Source organism: Salvelinus fontinalis, chromosome 14 (assembly GCF_029448725.1).
Source record: "Salvelinus fontinalis isolate EN_2023a chromosome 14, ASM2944872v1, whole genome shotgun sequence".
Classification (NCBI taxonomy): Eukaryota; Metazoa; Chordata; class Actinopteri; order Salmoniformes; family Salmonidae; genus Salvelinus; species Salvelinus fontinalis.
In genome coordinates this window covers 1,311,684-1,336,877 of record NC_074678.1, presented here as the reverse complement: position 1 = coordinate 1,336,877, position 25,194 = coordinate 1,311,684, and the positions used below count along the sequence as shown (strand labels likewise).

The window sequence follows — 25,194 nt, the reverse complement described above, 5'->3', positions numbered from 1 at the left end:
AATTCAATGACATTGTGAAATTTGTTTATGATTTTACGTTGAATTCATGTTAGTTGACAACTCAACCAAATGTAAACTAAAAACTAGATGTTGAACTGACGTCTGCTCCCATTGGGGGACACACACCGTCAAGGCTGCCAACAGCAGCCACACATCATGGCCTTGCCAACACCAACAGGTTGTTGACGGTTGTTGCCTTTTAATCAATCAATTAATCAGGAAATACTTTTTTGAAGACAGAATAACTGTTGTATGGCATTCATTTAAGAAACCACAGTCCCTTTATAAGACCAAGAGGTCTTCCTGTGAGGCATATCAGTACCTTAATATTCAACCACAAGCCTGTTGACTAATGGTGCGTTCAAAACGTAGCTCCAGCCAACCAAACATCCCCTCCCACAGAAAGTAAGGCCTCTTTCATATGCTAATGGAGTTATAGCTCTTTGTTCAGTGCTATCTCTTGTAGAAAGGCCCTTTCATTTTTGCAGCACATGTGGAGGGGAGATCTGACTGGCCTCTCTTTCACAGACTGACTGATGCGCACACAGGCTGGTGTGTTTGCTTGTTTCAGTGGTGATAACAGAACAAGCATGCACGAGCACACACACACACACAAGCGCTCACATGCACACACAGACACACACACACACACACACAGACTCAAACACACACACACACACACACACTCTTAGGAGTATTGGAGACATAGAATATGCCCGCCCCCTGTGGGGTCTTACGCTGCACCTCATTGTTGGGTCTGTCTTTGTGTGCTCTTTTAGCTTCAGAGCTCCTTACAGAATGTGCCATGAACACTGGGAGATAGCAGTGATGTCACCCCTCACATTTCCAATTGAAATTCAAGGCATGTCAGTTAGAATCACTATATCTAATCAGAAGCAACAGTCTACGGATCAGCTACTTAACAACAGTTGTTGTGACACATGCAGCTCAGGGGTTAGAGAGTAGAGAATGCCCCTGATCAGAGAAAAGGCAGGTATGCCAATAGCAAATAGTTTTAAGATCTCTTACACACTTACAGCTGAGGGCAACATTTCTGATAGGACAATTAAAAAACATAGATATCCTACATGTAAATGAATACTTTTTCATGCCTATATAAGCGGGTTATAGGACTATTATTAACACTCATTAAAAATAAAACAGAAACGGATCACACTGGTTCAATTAGATATTGTTGGCTACTACTGTGACATTTACACTTTCAGACGAAACCTTAATATATTTTGAATTAGAGCATGAGGATGATCTGATCAGCATTATTTTCAGAAGAAACGCAGCAGCAGTAATGGTGCGCTATACAAAACACTTTATATAACTTAACCTGTTTAGCACGGCAAGTAGTGGCAAGGAGTGGAATGATAGCTAAACAGACGGGTACACAGACTAGGGTGACAACACAATGAGGACACCTGCAAAAATCAATAAACCCAAACAGCAGATGAAACTTTATACTTTAGCCTATGTCTTCTAAAAAACTGAGAAATGGGAATTGAACAGTTATCAACTGGTATAACCAAAAAATACATAATAAAGGTACCCTTACTCACCATCTATCCCTATGGTTAGTGCACCATAGATGACCAAGGCGCAAGCAAGTGAATGAAACCTAGTAGATCGCAATAAATCCATATTCGTGATAGAAAATCATCCTGCTCGCTCTGTGTGAAGCATGTCGGTAGGCTGCTCCTCGATCTCTCTCTGATGTGCTGCTGCCTGTGCTTGTTGTGAACTCAAGTGCCACTTTTCCTGAGCTAGGCTCACCAATCACTTGATGCGCCCTTGTCCCCTGACGCACCAATGGGCTCTCTCTACCGTCAGCTCTTCAGATGATCCTCAATCAAACGTGAACGCTATAAAAAGGCCGCCGGGGAAGCGGATTGCCGGTGTTTGTTCAATATAGCACCGGTAGCCTAAGTGACATGGTCTGTCAGTGTTGAAATACTGTAATATAAATGTAAGTGGGTGGGAAGGAGGAAACGGTGTATATTTCATACATAATGAGAATGGCTCTTTCAGGCTCCAGCACCACACTGAATAGCCTAATCATGGGGGAAGATGTAGCCTAGGATGCTGTCTTCCGCTGCTGCTCTTTCAGGCTCCAGCACCACACTGAATAGCCTAATCATGGGGGAAGATGTAGCCTAAAATTATATCTTCCGCTGCTGCTCTTTCAGGCTCCAGCACCACACTGAATAGCCTAATCATGGGGGAAGATGTAGCCTAGGATGATGTCTTCCGCTGCTGCTCTTTCAGGCTCCAGCACCACACTGAATAGCCTAATCATGGGGGAAGATGTAGCCTAGGATGCTGTCTTCCGCTGCTGCTCTTTTAGGCTCCAGCATTGTACTGAATAGCCCAGCTTCTCTTATCGCCAACAGAGCCTGAACACTGTAGACCTAATTCGAAAAAAGTACAGATGTTGCATACAACACACAATACTCAATCAAACACAAATCAAGTACCAGTCAATGCAATTTCATTTACATGATTTTGTGCAACATTTGTTCCACTGGTTAACTTTTGAATTTGACAACAGAATGCCAAACGTAGCACTCACTATATAGGTTCAAATTATTTTCGCCAACAAGCATTGCATCACGTATCAACATGTATTTACTAATTTAGTAGGCTATGTGGAAGACATAGCCACACCTCAATGTTGTCTTAAGTGATAAGAATAAACTGTCTGAACCGTGAATGCCACAGCCACTGTAGGTTACAACTTCTAGCTAAGACCTGCTACAAAATATAATATCAACCTCGCCCCCTTCCTGAGTTGCATCTGATGACTGTTGTGTGCATCTCGGAGTAGGCGCGGCTTATGGCAGTTTAAACATTTTGAGGATCTCTGATTGGCCATTCATTGTTTACCCCGCAGCGATTGGAACATGAAGCGGCCAACCTACGATATGATTGGCTAACAAAGTAAAGCGATATTCAAACGGAACGTAACTATTAACAGGGAAACGTGTTTTCAGTCAGTTAATGCTAGCTCGCTGTAGAGAATAGTAAGGAGAATAACTACGTTAATTAGCTAGATATTTCTTGAGATGGTTCGGTGACTAACTTGCGTTGATTTCTACAGAGAAGTTTGGAAATGGCACAGTTATCAGCGAGGGGAGGTTTCCTGGATTTTAGTCCCATCAAGAAAGAAGATTCATCTGCTGTTTCTTATGGCAATAAAGAAAACAATAGCTCGCACCCAGTTTTGAGTTTAATTCAGTTTTCAAGGGCTCCGTTTGTAACATTTGGAAATGTAAAGTTGGGATCTTCCAAATCATCAGTTCTTTGCATTGAGAATCCCGTTGAAGATGCAAACATAGAGGTGGCAATTGATAAGATTGCATCGACGAAAGGCTTTTCCGTGGATCAAACCCGATTTACAATTCAGGTAAGGGAAATTATAGCTAGCTAGCATGTACTCAAATATAATACTATAACTAGTTAGCTAACTTAACGTTAGATTGCAACGAGTGGGTCTAGTTGGCAGGACATTCACCAAGTTAATGTTTTGTTAGTTGTCAGATGTAAGTTAGCTAGCCAGCCAACAGTTGTCACATTTGTGTGAAGTTCTACTAGCTAGCTAGCCACATTTTACCCGTAGCTAGCTAACGTTATTTCCCCTGTCATTTTCTTCCCAGCCTGAGGAACGTGTCAATTTGACAATAACATGGACACCGATAGAGGAAGGTGGTATTCGAGAGCTGATCACTTTCATTGCCAATGGGGTGGTCAAACACCAAGCTATTTTGCTCGGTAGAGCAGACGCACCTAAAAGGAGAAAGGTAACTTATTTATATATATATATGAGAAAGATGTTGCTACGAATACTAACTAATTCACACTAATCAACATGTAGCCTAATAAATCGAATTTCATTTGAACAATTTCAAAGCATCACTAATGCTCTATACATAACTACAAACCACTTCATGTGATTTATTCCTTTGTTACAGAAGAGTCTGTGGGACTCAATCAAAAGCAAGAAGCCATTTGATCTATCAGACCCTCCAAGGGGGAAGAAAAACTCAGTGTCTTCCCTGAAGATGGCAGCCAACAAGACCTTCCATGTGTCCCGGACACCACAGTACAGGCGGGAGAAGGTTCGCAGCCCGCTTGCCTCACTCAACAAAAAAGCCTGCACACCTGTCGAAGGGCAGAAGTTTAAGCAGGATGTGTTGGGTCAGTTTAGTTTCGACAATGTCCAAAAGAACTCGCCTGTCGTCTTTCTAGTCCCCGCTGCAAAGCTAATCGATTCCTCTGATGCAGCAGCCAGCAACAGTTTCCCAGTAGGCACACCGGAGTGCCGAGACCTCACCAGACTACTGAACACGACTGTGTCCCCTGTAGGCACTCCAGAGAGGATTCAAAAGCTGATGCCCCATATTCAGTCTATACAGAGCCCAGCCCCTGTGATTGATGACACTGTTGCGAACATAAGCCATACAGTGTTGGCCGGAACACCAGTGTTGTCTGTGAGAGATGCACTGGCCTTGATTGAGTCAGATCTAACTCATGTGGTTGGTGCAAGCCCTCCAAATGCGTGCTCTAGCTTTGATTTCTCCCACTCCTTGGAGTCAGCAAATGGAGAGAAGAATTGTGGCCCTGTCAAATCTGTGATTGACCTCAAAGCCCTGTCTGAAAGCCCCATCAAGTCAGATCCTACACAGCCTAGACTAACCTTCTTCATCAAACCAAAACGTGTTACTGACAAGGAGGGTGGAGTAGAGGTCGGAGAGGTTGTTCCTCAATCCAAAAAGGTCACTTTCACCTCCACCACAGTCATCAAAAGCAAACCAGCCCCTGTCCAGGTACGCAGTCCTGGGGTGAGGAGAATCAAAACCTCCAGGCGCCGTCTCCTGGAGAAAACACTGGAGCTGTCTGGGGACAGTGGCCATTCAGAGTCAAGCCCTGGTACTACAGTTACCCCTGGTCTCCCTGTCATAGATTCTGATGCAAACCATGATTCTCCATTAACTATCTCCCCACGGGAGGCCAGGCTGGAGTCAATTTCCTATAGCCCAGTTTGTTTGGATGATAACCCTGCTCCAGTCAACCTCTCCCTCAGCTCTCCTCTGCCTATGAACCCCCCCACCGGTGGCCCCCAGCACCTTGGCCTGGATGATTCTATTCTGGGAGCCACTCAGCTCAACACAGCACCAATAGTGGAACCTCTACCTGACCGGGCAGGCGTGTTTCCTGTTTACAACCAGAGCCAGTTTGACATGAGGGTGGTGCGGAGCAAAAAGAGGAAGAGTAATGAGTTTCTGAGGGATGGAGGGGAGAAAGTGGAGGATGCTGTGGAGAAAACGTTCCATGTGAAAAAGAGTAGGGTGTCAACAGTGGTGAAGGGACCCAACAGACCAGCTCAGCAGAAGGGGTTCAGTGCCTCCTCTCACAGGCAGCAGACAAAAACATCAGGTGAGTTGGTAAATGGTGATTGTTGAAATGTCCTCAGTATTCTTTGTAAATTGAATTGTTTTTAACCATTGTGCACGTTGACTTGTGTGGTGCAGCAAGGCTAGGGGGGCGAGCTCCAGTTGAGCACTGTTAACGAGGGTGGCAGCATTCTGATGGACTGCTGTGGAGTAGTAGGGCCAAGTCTAGAAAGCATGAGGAATGCCAACTGGGGGAACAAGCTGCAGTTGAGCACGGTACTCTTAATGAGGGTGTGGCAGCCCTCCTAATTGACTGCCTGAAGACTTAAAGGTGTGCAGCTCTCACTATGGGGGGAGCATTCTCTAGAGCAGTCCCGTACCCCTTCAAACATTCAACCTCCAGCCGTATCCGCTATAGCACCAGCGTGTTTTTTCCCATCATTTTAAGCCTGCCACACACACACACTATGATACGTTTAATAAACATAAGAATGAGTGAGTTTGTCACAACCCGGTTTGTGGGAAGTGACAAAGAGCTCTTATAGAACCAGGTCACTTGTAATAATCAATAATTTTGCTCTTCGTTTAACCGTCTTGCATATAAAACCTTATTTGTTCATCTAAAATGGTGAGTAACTCACCACAGGTTAATGAGAAGGGTGTGCTTGAAAGGATGCACATAACTCTGCAATGTTCTATCGGAGAGAGTCTCAGTCTTAAATCATTTCCCACACAGTCTGTCTGTATTTAGTTTTCATACAAGTTAGGGCCTAGAATCCACTCTCACATAGGTATGTGGTTGCAAAGAGCATCAGTGTCTTAACAGTGCGATTTGCCAAGTCAAGAAACACTGAGCGCAGCCCAATCCAGAAATTTGGCAATGGCTTCTGATTTAAATTACATTTTCACAGAACTGCTTGTTGCAATTTCGATGAGTCCAGTTTGTCTCATCTGTTTTGGGAAAGTACCTGCGTAATTGTACCCAACTTAATGTGATTGGATGTTAATTATTTGTCTTGGCTGCCTCTCTTTGATGTTGTTATTTTGCTGAACACTAAATTATTAAATGTATTTTTAACAGTGAAACGAGGCTACACAGGCGAGAGAAACGCACCCAAATGTGTAGCCCCATTGGAAAATATAATTGTTTACATTTTGAAAAATGTGAATCACATTTTTATTTTGCGTACCTGTGACGGAATTGCGCATACCCTTAGGGTTTGGTAAAACTGGTCTAGAGCGCACGTCCTGTCAGGTATGGCTAGGACTGATTTTATGATTTGCAGCGTTTAAGCTTTTGGCTAGTCTTGTTGACCTCATGCTTTAGTTTTCTAAGTTTAAAGTCTGGCTCTGGAAGAGCTCTGGAATTCTATTTTCATTTTGTTAATTAAAGCCTCTTTGTTTGTACCGCGCTCCTGTCTGAGTCAACCTTGAGTCACTGCCTATGCCCGACCTCCAAGACAGTGCACGGGGTTTCACACGGTCACGACCTGCCTATTGCTTTGAATATTTCACATTCCCTGGTCTATACTTCTTAAATGATGTGATCTGTGTGTATTCTTGTTTTTCAGCTTCTGTGTGTACTAGTTCTGCCTCATCCACGAGGGCTCCAAAGTCTGTGTCCCCTGCCCAAGCCAAGCAGCCAGCTCCAAAACCTGGCCAGCGAGGTACAACAACTTGTCCTTACGATGGGGAAAACAACAGTACACTGTAGATGTGTTGTACTGGTAAATTAGTAGGCCATTTTGTATGTGGAACAGTTTTGCATGTCTTTGTTTTCTACTTTGATCATAGGTGCACAGTCTTTGAAATCATTTGGTGGCTCATCTGTAAAAACTGCAAAGATTGTAGCTGTGGCCCAGTCCAAGCTCACATTCACCAAGCCTGGTCAAACAGGTAACCTAGCCCTTTTGATACATACATGCATACACTAACTACATGGCCAAAAGTATCCCTTCAAATGAGTGGATTTGACTATTTCAGCCACACCCGTTGCTGAAAGGTGTATAGAATCAACTTAACAGCCATAGAATGGCCTTACTTAGGAGCTCAGTGACTTTCAACAGAGCTGCCGTGGTAAGTGTAAGTTATTATGAAGTGGAAACGTCTAGGAGCAACACCGGCCCAGCCGTGAAGTGGTAGGCCACCCAAGCTCACAGAACGGGAACACCGAAGCAAGTAAAAATCGTCTGACCTCGGTTGCAACACTCACTACCAACTGCCTCGGGAAGCAACGTCAGCACAAGAACTGTTGGTTGAGAGCTTCATGAAATGGGTTTCATGGCTGAGCAGTCGCACAAGCCTAAATTCACCATGCGCAATGCCAAGCATCGGTTAGAGTGATATAAGGCTAGCCACCGTTGGACTCTGGAGCAGTGGCAGCGCGTTCTCTGGAGTGATGAATCACGCTTCACCATCTGGCAGTCCGACGGATGAATCTGGGTTTGGCGGATGCCAGAAGAACGCTACCTGCCCCAATGCATAGTGCCAACTGTAACGTTTGGTGGAGGAGGAATAATAGTCTGAGATTGTTTTTCATGGTTCAGGCCCCTTTAGTTCCAGTGAAGGGAAATCTTAACGCTACAGCTTACAATGACGTTCTAGACGATTCTGTGCTTCCAACTTTGTGGCAACAGTTTGGTAAAGACCCTTTACTGTTTTTAGCATGACAATGCCCCCTGTGCACAAAGCGAGGTCTGTACAGAAATGGTTTGTCAAGATCGGTGTGGAAGAACTTGACTGGCCTGCACAGAGCCCTGACCTCAACCCCATCAAACACCTTTGGGATGAATTAGAACGCCAACTGTGAGCCAGGCCTAATCGCCCAACATCCGTGCACAACCTCACTGATGCTCTTGTGGCTGAATGGAAGTGGTCCCCTCTGGCAATGTTCTTCTAGAAAAGCGGCGGCTGTTCTAGCAGCAAAGGTGGGACCAACTCCATATTAATACCCATGATTTTGGAATAAGATGTTCGACAATCAGGTGTCCACATACTTTTGGCCATGTCGTGTGTGTGTGTGTGTGTGTATATATATATATATAATCTCAGTCACTCTGGCTCACTCTCTAATCTACTGTTGTGTGCTGTCACTTACGGAACATACTTGTCACTTGCAGCCATACCAAGACACCCGATGCCGTTCGCTGCAAAGAACATGTTCTATGATGAGCGCTGGATAGAGAAACAGGAGACTGGGTTTACCTGGTGGATCAACTACGTCCTCACCCCTGATGACTTCAAGGTCAACACGGAGGTCACCAAAGGTAATGTTCACCTGGCTAGATCAAGACGGTGATGTAAAGGAGTACTGTTTATTCCCGAGACTCTCACCCTGACGTCACAGCCACACGGGCCGTGACGGCTTCCTGTAGACCAGTCAGCCACACGGGCCGTGGCGGCTTCCTGTAGACCAGTCAGCCACACGGGCCGTGGCGGCTTCCTGTAGACCAGTCAGCCACACGGGCCGTGGCGGCTTCCTGTAGACCAGTCAGCCACACGGGCCGTGGCGGCTTCCTGTAGACCAGTCAGCCACACGGGCCGTGGCGGCTTCCTGTAGACCAGTCAGCCACACGGGCCGTGGCGGCTTCCTGTAGACCAGTCAGCCACACGGGCCGTGGCGGCTTCCTGTAGACCAGTCAGCCACACGGGCCGTGGCGGCTTCCTGTAGACCAGTCAGCCACACGGGCCGTGGCGGCTTCCTGTAGACCAGTCAGCCACACGGGCCGTGGCGGCTTCCTTCTTGGAACCCTGCTACCTATGGGCATTTGTGGCATGATAGTCAACTGATGGCATGATGTTGAATTTTCATATAGTGGTTCAAATTTGTGGATAATATTACAATTTAGTATATTTGAAGGTAGGCCTCGAAATACATCCACAGGTATACCTCCAATTGAGTCTAATTTACATAATTTGAGTATCAGAAGCTTCTAAAGCCATGACATAATTTTCTGGAATTTTCCAAGCTGTTTAAAGGCACAGTCAACTTAGTGTATGTAAACTTCTGACCCACTGGAATTGTGATACAGTGAATTGTACGTGAAATAATCTATCTGTCAACAATTGTTGGGAAAATGACATGTGTGGAGTGATTGGGGGAAAAAAAGCTTTAATGACTCCAACCTAAGTGTATGTGACTTCAACTGTATATAGAATTCCATTGCTTCATATCTCACCATCTCTCTTGATGTGTAGTGAATGCTGTATCCCTGGCGATGGGCGGTAATGACAAGTTTGCCGTCAACAAGGCTCCCACCAAAGAGGAGATGTCGTTTAGTACCTACACTGCCAGGCGGCGGCTCAACCGGCTGCGGCGCACCGCCTGCCAGCTTTTCACCTCCGAGCCCATGGTCAAAGCCATCCAGAGGCTGGAGCTGGAGGTTGAGGCTAGAAGGTTACTGGTACGCAAGGATCGGCATCTTTGGAAGGACATCGGTACGTATGCAGGCTGGCGTAGTCTGATTCATATGTATGTGCGTTAAAACTCAAGTTCAATTAAAAGTTATGACATTTCTAAGTAGTAGTACGCATATTCAAAGGTTCATCAAGTTTTTATTTTATTTTTTAGGGGAACGGCAAAAGGTGCTCAACTGGCTTCTATCGTACAATCCTCTTTGGTTACGGATTGGACTTGAGGTAGTCAGTCAGTCATAATGGTTTCATTTATAAATTTTCCTAAATGTCTATTGTCCATGTTGAAGTCTCATGAAATGCAACCTGTTTTCAGACTATCTACGGGGAGATGATCTCACTGGAGAGCAACAGTGACGTCATGGGCTTAGCCATGTTCATTCTGAAACGTCTGCTGTGGAACCCTGACATCGCTGCAGAGTTCAGACATGCCAAAGTACCCAACCTCTACAAAGATGGTAACTCATTGCTCTACTGTCTTCCATTACGCTCAGCATTTTTGTTGCTATATTCAGCGATTTAAAAAAAAATATATATATATTTTCTGTTGAATGGAAGATTCTATGAAGTGTCATCAAAAAGAACAGAGGGTATGAAGAGTGCCTTGGTCCTCCTTTCTTGTTGATGACCAATTTACCCCTTTTACCAAAGAGCACCTTCTGTCTACCAAAATATACTATAGTGTACCTCAGTAGCGCTTCCCTTCCTCCTCTTTCTACATTCTATGAAGTGTATTATATTAGTTGGTCATTGATTGTTATTGGTCTCTGTTGTGCAGGCCACGAGGGGGCGCTGTCTCGTTTCACTCTGAAGAAGCTTCTCCTCCTGGTGTGCTTCCTGGATAAAGCCAAAGAGTCCAGGATAATCGAACATGACCCCTGTCTGTTCTGTATGGATGCAGAATTCAAGGTAAGGTGACACCAACTCCCATTGCCACAAACTAAGTCGTCTGTCTGACAGACATTAACAGTTTGACTCTTTTTAATTGTTTTCCTTCCTTTGCAGCCCCCCCCCCCCCCATAGTACCTCCCATTGATCTCTTGATTGTTTTATATTCTCCAGACTACCAAGGACTTGCTGCTGTCGTTCTCCAGGGACTTCCTGAGTGGAGAGGGGATCCTCCCCCGTCACCTGGGTTACATGGGCCTACCGGTCTCCCACGTCCAGACACCTCTGGACGAGTTCAACTTCGCTGTCAAGAATCTGTCAGTTGACCTTAAGTGTGGAATCCGTCTAGTGTAAGACATATTATCACACGCGTCCTTTTTGGTGTCATTGTTGGGCTGGAAAGAAAGCCTGCACAAAGTGTTGGCTCTCCAGGTTAAGGGTTTGGTGACTGTAATAGCGTATGTTTTTCTGTCAGGCGTGTGATGGAGCTGTTCATCCAGGACTGGAGTCTGTCCCGTAAGCTGAGGATGCCTGCAATCAGTCGTCTGCAGAAGGTCCACAACGTTGACATAGCCCTGCAGGTGCTCCGAGACAGAGGGGTTGACCTCAAGGATGAGCATGGTAAATTAGTTTCTTTTCTTCTTTCCAATTCTTTATTGTTAAATAGAATTTGACAAAAATAATGAATGAATGATAAACTCTGCTAGTTACAGTAAGGTGTCCCAGTGAAGATTAAAGGGTGACTGCCTCTAAAAAGAAACGTATTGTTTTGAAAATGGCCCGTGGCATCGATATGATTCAAACATTTGTTCTAGTGTCAAAATGTACTACTAAGAGTGAATAGGATAATTTTGGTTGAAGTCAGTCTCGTCTAAAACAGATTTACCAGATAGGGGTAAAAATGGAATGTCACGGGGCGAAGTGTACCGTAACAGTTTTTCTTGGGTTAATTTTAATTCTTCCCACAGCCGGAAAGCTCCCAAGTAATCATCAATTCAGAGCACAGCTGCATGTGACCAGATCGTAATGGTCAATTTGGTTTAACATTAGATACCCCTATGGGGCTAGTTACGGACCCTCACTAAATGACATAATGTACATGGGACATTAGCTCCAAATTTCAGTGACTTAACTTTAAACCAATTATACATTTTAGAAATTCATGTACGAATTTTGAAGGCTAAAAGATGTGCAACGTGAAAATATTGTTTCATTTACATTGTAATTTATTGACGGTCCCTAACTATCCCCATAGATGTGCTGTCCAAAGTTGAACCAACTTTGCAGCGGTTGCACATCAGCCAGGTGAAGCTAATTGGCAAAATAATTTGGTTTAACATTTCCCACCTGCGGACACACACAAGACACCCGTATCAAACCACACGCTGAACAAACTTGTTTTCCGTTGTAGCCGCTAGCGCTTCTTAATGAACCAAATCTAAAACTAGGCCAAATCAGGAAGTGCAGGGCCGCCCTAGTGCTGCAGCGTTCTAAGGCATTGCAGTGCTTGAGGCATCACTACAGATCCAGGTTCGATTGGTGCGGCTGGCTTCCGGGTTAAGCGAGCAGTGTGTCAAGAAGCAGTGCGGCTTGGCTGGGTCATTTTTCGAAGGACGCATGGCTCTCAACCTTCGCCTCTCCAGAGTCAGTACGGGAGTTGCAGCGATGGGACAAGACTAACTACCAATTTGGATATCACAAAAAGGGGTAAAAATAAATTTTAAAAATCACAAAGTATAGTCGCTCTTTAACTAATTGCCATTATGTCTTCCAGATGCTGTCATTGACTCCAGAGATATTGTGGACGGACACAGGGAGAAGACACTGAGCCTGCTGTGGAAGATCATTTTTACCTTCCAGGTACGTTTCATATTTTATAACCTGACAATGACTTTGGATAAGCGTCCCCTCGGCTTCATCCACTCCCATTACAATAACACACTTTCTCCCACATTTATCTCTGCTTTCATGAATTAACCCCCCCCCCCCCCCCCCCCCCTCCCTGTCCAGGTGGAGGTGCTGCTGGACGAGGACCAGCTGAGAGAAGAGATCAGTTTCCTCAAACACACCTGGACGACCAAACAGCGGCTGGCCTCACTGAGGGCCGACAAAGGTGTGCTGCAGAAGACTCCCAAGCCTAGACCCCCGTTCGAGCACAGAAGCTCAAAGATCACTCTACTCATGGAATGGGTCAATGCTGTCTGCCAGTTCTACCACTTGAAGGTGAGTTTTTTGCTGACCTGTTTCAAAAATGCCTCATCTCTTTTTAAGAAAATGCAGGCGTACTCAATGTTGGGGCGGCAGCGTAGCCTAGTGGTTAGTGTTGGACCAGTAACCGAAAGGTTGCAAGATTGATTTCCCTGAGCTGACAAGGTAAAAATCTGTCGTTCTGCCCCTGAACAAGGTAGTTAATTAACCCACTGTTCCCCGGTAGGCCGTCATTGAAAATATGAATTTGTTCTTAACTGACTTGTCTAGCTAAATAAAAAATAATCAGGTAATGGTTCTGTCTGTTATCTAGAGTGGATGTGATTTTATAAAATAACTTTAAAAAAAACTTAATACTTCACATACATGCATTTTATGGTCATCCATTTTGAATTAATCTCTTGTCTCTTTCCAGGCAGAGAACTTCACGGTGTCGTTCTCAGACGGTCGTATCCTCTGCTACCTGATCCACCACTACCACCCCAGCCACCTACCGGCAGACAGCGTCAGCCACAACACCACACAAACTGTGGAGTGCTCCCAGAGAGGACGAGTTGAACTCAACAGCTCCTCTAGCGACTCAGACATCTCTTTTGACACCTGGCCCACCACACAAAATGGTATTTCTTCCCAAATGCATCCATTTAGTGAGGCAGTTACAAAGTTTTCATTGCATAATAAGAAAATGGACAGGTTAAATGATTTTTATTCTGTTATTGTTAATAGGCCTAGTGTCGCCATCGATGGAGTTCAAAGAGCTTCTGGAGAATGAGAAGAATAACTTCAGGCTGGTCAACACTGCAGTGTCTGACCTGGGAGGGGTTCCTGCCATGATGAACCCTGCTGACATGTCAAACACTATCCCAAATGAGAAGGTGGGAGGGGCTTTATGACCTTCCAAGGCTGGACTGTGTGCATTTCTTTTCTCAGGGAAAACTAGGGAACTGTTTCAACTTTGATTCACTTCAATACATTCTTGTAATTGTCAGTGCCTTTTATTTTTAACAAGAATGCTGAATCTCTTAAGTGTTTCCAGATCCATTTGATCTGTGTTTTTCTGTTTCAGGTGGTGACATGTTACTTGTCCTTCCTGTGTGCCCGTCTCCTGGACCTGCGGAATGAGACCCGTGCTGCCAGGATCATTCAGGGAGCTTGGAGAAAGTACCGGCTGAAGAAGGATCTGAAACTTTACCAGGTTACGTCTAGTCTATATTACCTCTCAAAGTCATGAACACTAGACCTAACACCGTTTTTCTGTGATTTTCTGTTTGGTGCAGATGAAATCTCTTGTACATGGAAAAACTTCTCACATCTCACCTATCCCCTAATCTGGTATAGGAAAGGACTGTAGCAGCGGGGAAGATCCAGGTGCTGGTCAGGCAGTTTCTCCAGAGACGTAGAGCTGTCTGTCAGACCGCTGCAGCCATCCGCATCCAGGCTGCATGGAGGGGCTACTCGGCACGGAACGCCCTGACACTGAGGAGCAAGGCTCTACTCTGGGTGCTCCAGGTTGCTGCTGCTACCACCATCCAAGTATGTTTCTTATTATTATAGACTTTCATATATGGGCTGTTGTCCCTACCTACCCACCCACCGATCATGCTCATACCTGCTCACCATTTAGTTATAGCTATACTACATGCATGAGGTATAGTATGTAAAGTAATCTCTGCCAGTTTGTATCACTGTGGAAAGATCTTGAACAGTATTGCTAACTGATAACCGGTTTTGAGTTATCTAAGCACATTTCACTTGTCATACAGGCACAATGGAAGAAGTATGTTACCTTGAAAAACTACCAGCGCTTGAGATTGCACATTGTTAAAGTTCAAGCTCTCTGGCGGATGAAGATGGCAGTCACTACCTACAGAAGGACACAGTGGGCTGCAACAGTAATTCAGAAGCATGTTAGGGCCTCGACTCTGGCAAGGGAAGAGCGTGAACGTTACTGCTCACTGAGATCAGCAGCTGTCAAAATCCAGAGAAACTATCGGAGACGGAAGACTCTGAGACTGCAGAGGGAAAACCATGCTGCCACAGTGATACAAACTGCATTTAGGAAATGGCACAGTGACAAAATGGCCCGAAGGACCGCAGCTGCCCTGAAGATTCAGTCTTTCTACAGAATGCGCAGGTGCCTAAAACAGTACATGAACACCCAGCGGAGCGCCATCCTCATTCAGACTTGGTGTAGAGGTCATGCGCAGAGACGCAACTTTGAGACATTGAAACTGCAGCATCACTCTGCCACTGTCATCCAAAGTGCTTTTAGGGCGAGCACGGTCAGAAAACAGATGGCGACGATGAGACAATCCTCAGTCGTGATTCAGCGTTGGTTCAGGGCCTCTGTACAAAGAGATGCAGGGAGGCAACAGTTCCTGAAAATGAGATGTGCTGCTGTTACCATACAGTCCGCTTATCGTGGACATACGGCTCGGAGACTAATGCAACAACAGAATCAGGCAGCCACAGTCATCCAGACAGCTTTCATGAAGTTTGTGGCCAGAAGAAAATTCTTGTCCTTGAAAAAATCTGCGATTGTTGTCCAACAGCGATTTAGAGCCAAGCTAGTAGGGGAGAAATCAAGGAAAGCGTATATGGCCCTCCAATATTCTGCATTGAGAATACAAGCTATCTGGAGAGGTAGGGCAGAGAGGAAGAGGATTGAAAAACGACATAAATGCGCCACACTCATTCAGTCTTCCTACCGTAGACATGTGTTGCAGTCACAGTTCAGGTCAAGAAAGAGGGCTGCTTTGGCCATCCAAAGCCATTACCGAGCTTATAGGGTAGGGGAAACAATTAGAACTGACTATCTCCGGCTCAAGAAAGCTGCTGTTACTGTACAAGCCAGGTTCCGTGGCATGAGAGTTAGGCAAGAGCTGAGGCAAAAACACCGGGCCGCCGCTGTCCTTCAGTCAGTAGTGAGAGTTTTTCTCTGTAGAAGACGATATGTGTTACTGCAACGTGCCGCAATAGTCCTCCAGTGTCGGTACCGAGCTCTTGTAGCAGGCAGAAGACAGCAAGCGCAGTACAGCCAGCTGAAATTGGCCACAGTAAAGCTACAGGCTGCTTACCGGAGATCCAGAGAGTTAAGGACGAAACACCAAGCTGCTACGGTCATCCAAGCTCAGTTAAGGATGCACAAAGTGCGTCAGGCCTATCTTGCCACAAAGGTGGCGGCCATCATCGTACAGCAGCATTACAGGGCCAATCGGCTCCGAGATCTACAGATGCAGCGGTACACCTCAGTGAAGTCCGCTGTGGTTGTGATTCAGGCAGTGTATCGCGGTCACAGAGCAAGAATGGAGGTTGCTAGGATGCACCACTCAGCCATGGTCATTCAGAGGAGGTTCCTTACTTTCAGGGACAGGAAACGCTTCCTTGCGGTCAAAACTGCTGTTCTACTATGTCAACAGAGATGCAGGGATGTGGCCATGGTAAGAAAAGACCAGAGGAACTATCTGTTGAAGCTTAGGGCAGCCACTGCTCTGCAAGCAGCTTTCAAAGGGATGAAGGTCCGGAAGCAGTTGCAGACTGAATGCAGAGCGGCCATACTCATTCAATCTCACGTCCGGAAACACCTGCAGAGGGCACACTATAAGAGGCTTCAGTGGGCTGTGAACACAGTGCAGGCCCGTTACAGAGCCAACAAGAAGATGATTGAAGACAGGAAAGCACTGCGCGTAAAGAGGAGTGCTGTTGTCGTGTTACAGGCTGCCTTCCGGGGCATGCGATCAAGACGGAGCACTGGAGAGATGAACAAGGCCGCCAGTGTTCTCCAGAGAAGTTACAGGGCTCACTGCGTACGCCGGCAATACCTCTCCTTGAGATCCTCTGTCCTTGCCATTCAACAAAAATATCGTGCTGCTCTTGCAGCGAAACAGCAGGTGCAGCACTACCAACGAATGCGCTGTGCTGTCATCCTGCTCCAAGCAGCATACAGAGGCCAGAGAGACAGAAAGGAGATCAGTCTTCAACATCAAGCTGCCACCACGATCCAGGCTGGCTTCAGAAAGCACAGAGAGGAAGTCAAGTTCCAGGCCATGAAGTTTGCTGCCATCATCATCCAGAGATACTTCAGATCTTACATTCAAAGGAAACAAGACCGAGACCAGTTCTTGACACTGAAGGATTCAGCAATAGTCCTTCAGGCAGCTTTCAGAGGGCGTTGCGTTCGACAAGACGTTGCTAAGATGAAGAAAGCTGCTTCTGTGATTCAGGCCAACTTCAGAATGCACAAGGAGCAGGTCAAGTTCCATGCCATGAGACTGTCTGCTGTCATCATTCAGAGGTACTACAGATCTCACATTCAAATGAAACAAGACAGAGACAGATTCATAAAGCTCAGAGAGTCTGCCATAGTCCTTCAGGCAGCTTTCAGAGCATATCACATTCGACAACATGCTGCTAAGATGCACAGAGCTGCGTCTGTGATTCAGGCCAACTTCAGAATGCACAAGGAGCAGGTCAAGTTCCAGGCCATGAGACTGTCTGCTGTCATCATTCAGAGGTACTACAGATCTCACATTCAAATGAAACAAGACAGAGACAGATTCATAAAGCTCAGAGAGTCTGCCATAGTCCTTCAGGCAGCTTTCAGAGCATATCACATTCGACAACATGCTGCTAAGATGCACAGAGCTGCGTCTGTGATTCAGGCCAACTTCAGAATGCACAAGGAGCAGGTCAAGTTCCAGGCCATGAGACTGTCTGCTGTCATCATTCAGAGGTACTACAGATCTCACATTCAAATGAAACAAGACCGAGACAAATTCATAAAGCTCAGAGAGTCTGCTATAGTCCTTCAGGCAGCTTTCAGATGGATGAAGGCCTGGATGCAGTTTCAGACCAAACGCAGAGCGGCCATACTCATTCAATCGCACGTTCGGAAGCACCTGCAGAGGGCACACTATAAGAGGCTTCATTGGGCTGTGAACACAGTGCAAGCCCGTTACAGAGCCAACAAGAAGATGGTTGAAGACAGGAAAGCACTGCGCGTAAAGAGGAGTGCTGTTGTCGTGTTACAGGCTGCCTTCCGGGGCATGCGATCAAGACGGAGCACTGGAGAGATGAACAAGGCCGCCAGTGTTCTCCAGAGAAGTTACAGGGCTCACTGCGTACGCCGGCAATACCTCTCCTTGAGATCCTCTGTCCTTGCCATTCAACAAAAATATCGTGCTGCTCTTGCAGCGAAACAGCAGGTGCAGCACTACCAACGAATGCGCTGTGCTGTCATCCTGCTCCAAGCAGCATACAGAGGCCAGAGAGACAGAAAGGAGATCAGTCTTCAACATCAAGCTGCCACCACGATCCAGGCTGGCTTCAGAAAGCACAGAGAGGAAGTCAAGTTCCAGGCCATGAAGTTTGCTGCCATCATCATCCAGAGATACTTCAGATCTTACATTCAAAGGAAACAAGACCGAGACAAATTCATAAAGCTCAGAGAGTCTGCCATAGTTCTTCAGGCAGCTTTCAGAGCATATCACATTCGACAACATGCTGCTAAGATGCACAGAGCTGCGTCTGTGATTCAGGCCAACTTCAGAATGCACAAGGAGCAGGTCAAGTTCCAGGCCATGAGACTGTCTGCTGTCATCATTCAGAGGTCCTACAGATTTCACATTCAAATGAAACAAGACAGAGACAAATTCATAAAGCTCAGAGAGTCTGCCATAGTCCTTCAGGCAGCTTTCAGAGGGTATCGCGTTCGACAAGACGTTGCTAAGATGTGCAGAGCTGCTACTGTGATCCAGGCCAACTTCAGGATGCACAAGGAGCAGTCTGCTTATAGGAGGCAGCATTGGGCAGCCAGTGTTCTTCAGCAAAGATTCAGAGCTCAGAGACTGAGGAACTCTCAGTTGGAGAACTACCATCAGATGAGAAATGCTGTGATAAACCTTCAGGCCTTGTATAGGAGAAAACAGGCAAAGGAGCTGGCAAAACAGATGATCGCAGCCAGGAAGATTCAGTCCGTTCTGAGAATGAGCATCAGACGACAACGCTTCTTGAAGGAAAAAGCTGCTGCTCTGTTGATCCAGTCTGCCTTCAGAAGACATCAGGCCAGGACACGGTACAACAAAACACAAGCCTCTGCTGTCACGATCCAAAGATGGTACAGATCATGCTATGTCCTCAGACGACAAAGGGACGATTACTTGGCCATCCGAGAAGCTGCTGTGAAGCTTCAGTCAGCCATCCGTGGAACGCTGGCAAGAAGGCTGGCCAGACGCAAACGTGCGGCTGTCAAAATCCAGTCCGTGATACGCATGTCCATCCAACGGAGAAGGTATCTGACCCTGCGATCCAGCACGGTAAAGCTGCAGTCTCACTGCCGGGCTTGGGTGGCGAGGAGGAGATTCCTGAAGCGTTGGACAGCGGCCGCAACTCTCCAAAAGCACTACAGAGGCTGGCAGGCCCAGAGAGAGCAGCGATGCCTGTACCTAAAGACCCTGACCAGTGTCAAAACGCTGCAGGCCAAAGTGCGTGGACACATCCAACTCAAGAGGTACCAGAATCTCAAGAGAAGTGCAGTCACAATTCAGGTCTGTACCAAAGTAGTGTTTCCTCTATAGTCTGATGTAAACATTCTTTGGATTTATTAAAAATAACTCAACTATATGCCAAAATTGGACCGTAAATGCAGTTGACAAAAATTACTGTTTCTTTTTCCATTCAGGCATTTTACCGTGGAATGGTGGAGAGGAGACGGTTTCAGCATCAAAGGGCATGTGCTGCTATAATACAGGAACGTTTTAGGGCCCATCTCCTCTGCCAAAGAGAGAGGGCAAAGTACCTGGAAATGAAGAAGTCTGCTGTTCTTATTCAAGTTAGTAATCAATCAACTACTACTGCTAATAATATTCCGTACTGAGGTTAATCAATGTTATTTTATTGATCATGGTCGAATGTTATCTTGTTGCTTGTTTGGATTGTAGGCAGTGTTCCGTGGTGACCATGCCAGGCAGATTGCCAAGAAACGGCAGGCGGCTGTCGCCACAGTCCACCGATGTATGCAGACCAGGCATCTATGCAACAGGTAATAATACAACTTATCTTTTTTTAGTTGCTTGAGCATCAGAAATGGTTTGTGCTCTTAAGTTTCATAGATTGCTTTGATGACTAGGGTCCTGTCGACTTGTTTTGGATGTGCCTTACTTTACTATGAAAAAGTGGGCCTCAGTCAAATGAAGTGCTTGGTTTTGTTTTCCTCCAGGTTCCGAGTGATCCAGCGTAGTGTAAGGGTCATTCAGTGCAGATGGAGGGAGACCTTGAAAGCCAGGGAAGAGCGTCACAACTTCCTGGTCATGAAAGCTGCCGCTGTTACAATCGAAGCGTCATGGAGAGGCCATGCGACCAGGAATCACCTGCTTAAGGTAAGACCATTTCATCTCATACACCCCTGGATCCAGCCAGGTTCCTCTTTCTTTTGATGGTCAACTCTGATGATTGAGTCATCCAGACTGAACCTCTGTCCCCTCCCCCTCCAGGAGCAGAGGGCTGCGGTGCTGGTCCAATCGTCCTTCCGGGGATGGGTCCAGAAACAGGCGTACCAGAGACAAAGAGAGGCTGCCCTGGTCCTACAGAGGAGAGTCCGAGCTATGCAGCAGGCTAAAGCAGAGAGGGTCAAATACACATGTTTAAAACGGGCTACCATCACTGTCCAGGCTCACTGCAGAGGCTGGATTGCCAGGAGACAGGTAATAGAACGTACTGTGAAACCTGATCTAGGATCGTTAGTGTTACTTTTAGGATGGGTGAAATCAACTGACCCTGAATCAGTGATAAATGCTGAGATTATTACAAGAAAGCCAACTGTCACTTCTCTTCTATAGTGGTCTGAGAAAAGACGAGATGGAAACACCATTGTTTTGTCCTCTGTCTTGTAGTTGAGAGAAGTGGCCTCTGCAGAGAGGAGGGTGCGTTTCTGCGCGGCTGTGTACCACCACCTCTGTGCTGTGAGGATCCAGAGAGCTCTGAGGTCACACTGGGCTCTGCAGTCTGCCAAGACACAGATCACCTCTGTCATATTTATACAGGTACAACGCCATCCCTTTTTAACTACTGGAACCCCCCCCCCCACCCCCCAAACTGTATGTTGTCACCAATATGAGTTGAGAGTAAAGACAGTTCTACTACTGATCATTATCGACGGACAGTTCTACCACCGATCATTATCGACGGACAGTTCTACCACCGATCATTATCGACGGACAGTTCTACCACCGATCATTATCGACGGACAGTTCTACCACCGATCATTATCGACGGACAGTTCTACCACCGATCATTATCGACGGACAGTTCTACCACCGATCATTATCGACGGACAGTTCTACCACCGATCATTATCGACGGACAGTTCTACCACCGATCATTATCGACGGACAGTTCTACCACCGATCATTATCGACGGACAGTTCTACCACCGATCATTATCGACGGACAGTTCTACCACCGATCATTATCGACGGACAGTTCTGTTGAAGGACAGTAAACATGTCTCTCTGCCATTTTGTTCCTGCCAGAGGTGGCTGAGAGCACGGCTCCAGAGGCGGCGATACGTGGAGGACAGGAGGAGGGTGGTTGTGGCCCAGAGGGCAGCCAGGAGTTGGTTAGCTCGCCGCCATCATGCTGCCTCCACCATCCAGCACGCCGCCAGGACCTTCCTCCTCCGTAGGCGGGAGCAGAGGGTTCAGCAGGGCATCATCAAGGCACAGGTACTGTACTGAGCCAGAGTCTCTGTTCAATACATTCAAGAGGGACTTAAGTTCCAGTCAGTACAGCATCCTTGCTTTGTTGTCATTAGAAAAAAATGAATGCTTTGAATGCTCTCCCTCTACTCCTCTCTCCCCCACCACCCCTGGGTCTTACCCCTCTACTCCTCTCTCCCCCACCACCCCTGGGTCTTACCCCTCTCTCTGTTTAGGCGTTGTGGCGAGGCCACCAGTCCAGAAAGCTCCATGACAATCGTAAAGTGGTGTCCATGAGGCATCGTCTGCGGAAGGTGTCTGAGGAGGTACGAGAGGAGGACCGGCTGTGTAACAAGACGTCCTGGGCCATCGAATACCTCCTCAAATACAAGCACTTCTCCTATATCCTGGAGGCTCTGAAGAATCTGGGTGAGGCCGCGCTCATCCCACTATACTGAAGCAATAATAGTCCTGAAATGGAAATGTGTAACATATCTTTACTGATTTCTGCAGGGTTGAGCTAGTTGACAGCATGTCAGAGCTTAACGGCTGTTGGTAGAGTAGTACACTGGATGGTACTATTGGGGTATTGACATTAACCATGTTAGGGAGACTGGTTGGCTAACAGGAAGTGTGTGGGGGTGGGGGGGTATTGACATGATGAACCATGTTAGGGAGACTGGTTGGCTAACAGGAAGTGGATGTTTGTTTCTGCAGAGACCGCCACTAGGCTGTCCCCAGAGTGCTGTGAGCGTCTGGTGACGAGCGGAGCCACGCTGGTCATCTTCACGCTGATCCGCAGCTGCAACCGGAGCGTCCCCTCTATGGAGGTCATTACCTACGCCATCCAGGTGCTCCTCAACCTCTCCAAGGTGGGTCCTCCCTAACACCCCTTGTTGTGCACAGGCCTATATGGATACTTTTGACTAGATGTCAATTCTGCCCAGATAAAACTATCATTTTTTTACTTTGTGAAACAAAATGTTTGTTTAATTGTGAATATTCTCTGCCTTTCGCTGCAGTCCTCCTGGCTCAATAGACTAACTCTGCATGCTTCTTTCACTCTTCAACAGTATGACAAGACAATCGAGGCGGTTTATGCGGTGGAGAACTCTGTGGACACACTGCTGGACTTGCTCCAGATATACAGGGAGAAGGCCGGAGACAAGGTGGCCGACAAAGGAGGCAGCATCTTCACCAAGGCCTGCTTCCTCCTGATCATCCTGCTGCAGGACCAGTCCAGGGCTCTGGTATGGCACTACTACTGCTATCTCTGCTGCTGCTTTCTCTGCTGCTTAAATTACTGTTGCTATCTCTGGTGCTTATATTACTGTTGCTATCTCTGCTGCCTTTATTACTGCTGCTTTTATTACTGCTGCTTTTATTACTGCTGCTATTGCTATCTCTGCTGCTTCTATTACTGCTGCTATCTCTGCTGCTTCTATTATTGTTACTACTAGTGCTTGTATTATTACTACTTTTATTATTGTTATTGCTGCTGTTGCTGCTACTTGCTCTACTACTTGCTGCTGCCAGTGGTGTAAAAATACTTAAGTACTACTTCAGTAGTTTTTTGGGGTTATCTGTACTTTACTATTTTATGTTTTTGACTACTTTTACTTCTACATTCCTAAAGAAAATAATGTACTTTTTACTCCATACATTTTCCCTGACACCCAAAATTACTCGTTACATTTTGAATGCTGAACAGGACAGGAAAATGGTCTAATTCACACACTTATCAAGAGAACATCCCTGGTCATCCCTACTGCCTCTGATGTGGTGGACTCACTGAAACACACATGCTCCATTTGTAAATGATGTTGGAGTGTGCCCTTGACTATCCGTAAATAAAACAATGTGCCGTTTGGATTGCCTAATAGAAATCATTTGAAATTGTTTATACTTTTACTTGATACTCAAGTATCTTTTTTCAATTACATTTGCTTTTATAGTTTTTACTCAAGTATTTTATTGGGTGACTTTCACTTGAGTAATTTTCTATTAAGGTATATTTTTACTTTTACTCAAGTATGACAAATGGGTTGTTTTTCCACTGCTTCTGTCTGACTGGTTTGTTGTTCACAACTCAACATGTCTGACTGGTTGGTTTCTGTGGTCTTCAGGAAGTGAGGAAGCTTTCCAAGGCAGTTGACCGGCTACGCAGCATCTACCGCCTCACTGCACGCAAACACAAGATGGATGCCGAGAGGACAGTGGTCAAGCAGAAGATGGGCGCATCCATAAATGGAAGCTTCATCGTCCCGGCAACCCCCCGCAAATCCAAGCCCGTGCCTAAGTGAGTACACTGGTCCCAGTACCATGGAACAAATGGGATTGTCCCAGAAGTGCAAACTGCCCACCCTGCATGTCTGTCAAGCTAAATCAAGCGCATCAAGTATCTAGGTAACTGCTTAGCACTAAAAGTTGCCTGGAACAATCTCTGGCAATAATGCTGATTCTACTTGAACCAAGTATGAATATGATGTACTCATACTATTTCTTCAGTAAACCTGTTTTAATGAGTTATTTTCTTCTCAGATTCTCCCCTGACTGGGTTCTCAGAAGGGACAAACTTCAAGACATTGTTGACCCTCTCCGAGCTGTACAGATGGTGGCCGACGTCTTCTCCATTGTGCTTTAAATATACTTCATGAAATATTTTCTTTAGCTTTTTCCATAGACATTTTTTTTGTATAGTGGTTTATTAAATGATACGCATATAATAATTGTATTTTTTTTTTTTTTTTTTTTTAAGTACTCCATACTGATGTCTTTTTTTTTTTTTGCTTGTTAATGTTTTGATTATATCTAGAAAAAGCTCCATGAGTTGTCTTTGATAACATCATTTGATTCAACAAGAAGACATGATGCAAGGTGTATACACTGATAGTTGGTGGCCACACGGTGGAAGCATTTAACCTGTAGGTTAAGGGATTGAATAAGGGTGAATTAAAAAACATGTAGACCTATTACTATTATCCCATGTTAATGATCCAAAAAACTCTGGGAGAAAGACACTAGAAGTCTCCTGATAATGAGTGAGTAACGTGGCGTTTTAACTGTCTAGATAGGTGTGTGAAGCATCTGGTAATAGAAAGATGTGATTTAGATCTAATTTGCATATGCCAAACAGAAAATATACCGGAGCGATTCTTGAATCCATTCTGTACATATTTACTTTGACTGTTTACTGCTGTAAATAAAACATCTGATTTCACCTGAAAGAGCCTTGTGCTGTGACCACTTCCTGCCATGAGAGCCTTGTGCTGTGACCACTTCCTGCCATGAGAGCCTTGTGCTGTGACCACTTCCTGCCATGAGAGCCTTGTGCTGTGACCACTTCCTGCCATGAGAGCCTTGTGCTGTGACCACTTCCTGCCATGAGAGCCTTGTGCTGTGACCGCTTCCTGCCATTAGAGCCTTGTGCTGTGACCGCTTCCTGCCATTAGAGCCTTGTGCTGTGACCACTTCCTGCCATTAGATGCTTGTGCTGTGACCTCTTCCTGCCATTAGATGCTTGTGCTGTGACCTATTCCTGCCATTAGATGCTTGTGCTGTGACCTCTTCCTGCCATTAGATGCTTGTGCTGT

The 25,194-nt window shown here is 45.9% G+C and overlaps 2 protein-coding genes across 2 annotated transcripts in view; one reads left to right on the top strand and one right to left on the bottom strand.

Annotated features, from left to right (window-relative positions):
- Positions 1-2,028, bottom strand: part of crb1 (crumbs cell polarity complex component 1) — a 59,990-nt gene extending 57,962 nt beyond the window's left edge. Inside the window, exon 1 of the mRNA XM_055943707.1 lies at positions 1,569-2,028. Within this exon, the coding sequence (XP_055799682.1) occupies positions 1,569-1,650 (82 nt within the window). The 5' untranslated portion in view covers positions 1,651-2,028. The remainder of the gene's footprint in view (positions 1-1,568) is intronic.
- A 947-nt stretch (positions 2,029-2,975) lies between these two features.
- On the top strand, positions 2,976-24,828 carry aspm (assembly factor for spindle microtubules). The gene is made up of 30 exons (XM_055943703.1): positions 2,976-3,412; positions 3,663-3,806; positions 3,978-5,442; positions 6,971-7,066; positions 7,194-7,295; positions 8,519-8,665; positions 9,597-9,836; positions 9,970-10,037; positions 10,129-10,270; positions 10,591-10,721; positions 10,875-11,050; positions 11,176-11,321; positions 12,475-12,560; positions 12,711-12,923; positions 13,324-13,528; positions 13,635-13,783; positions 13,975-14,103; positions 14,247-14,441; positions 14,672-19,453; positions 19,588-19,737; positions 19,847-19,947; positions 20,125-20,284; positions 20,399-20,608; positions 20,798-20,947; positions 21,437-21,628; positions 21,838-22,030; positions 22,319-22,473; positions 22,675-22,851; positions 23,728-23,900; positions 24,143-24,828. Exons 1-30 carry the CDS (start codon positions 3,119-3,121, stop codon positions 24,243-24,245), a joined length of 10,674 nt encoding a protein of 3,557 aa, XP_055799678.1. The 5' UTR covers positions 2,976-3,118; the 3' UTR covers positions 24,246-24,828.
- The last annotated feature ends 366 nt before the right edge of the window (positions 24,829-25,194 follow it).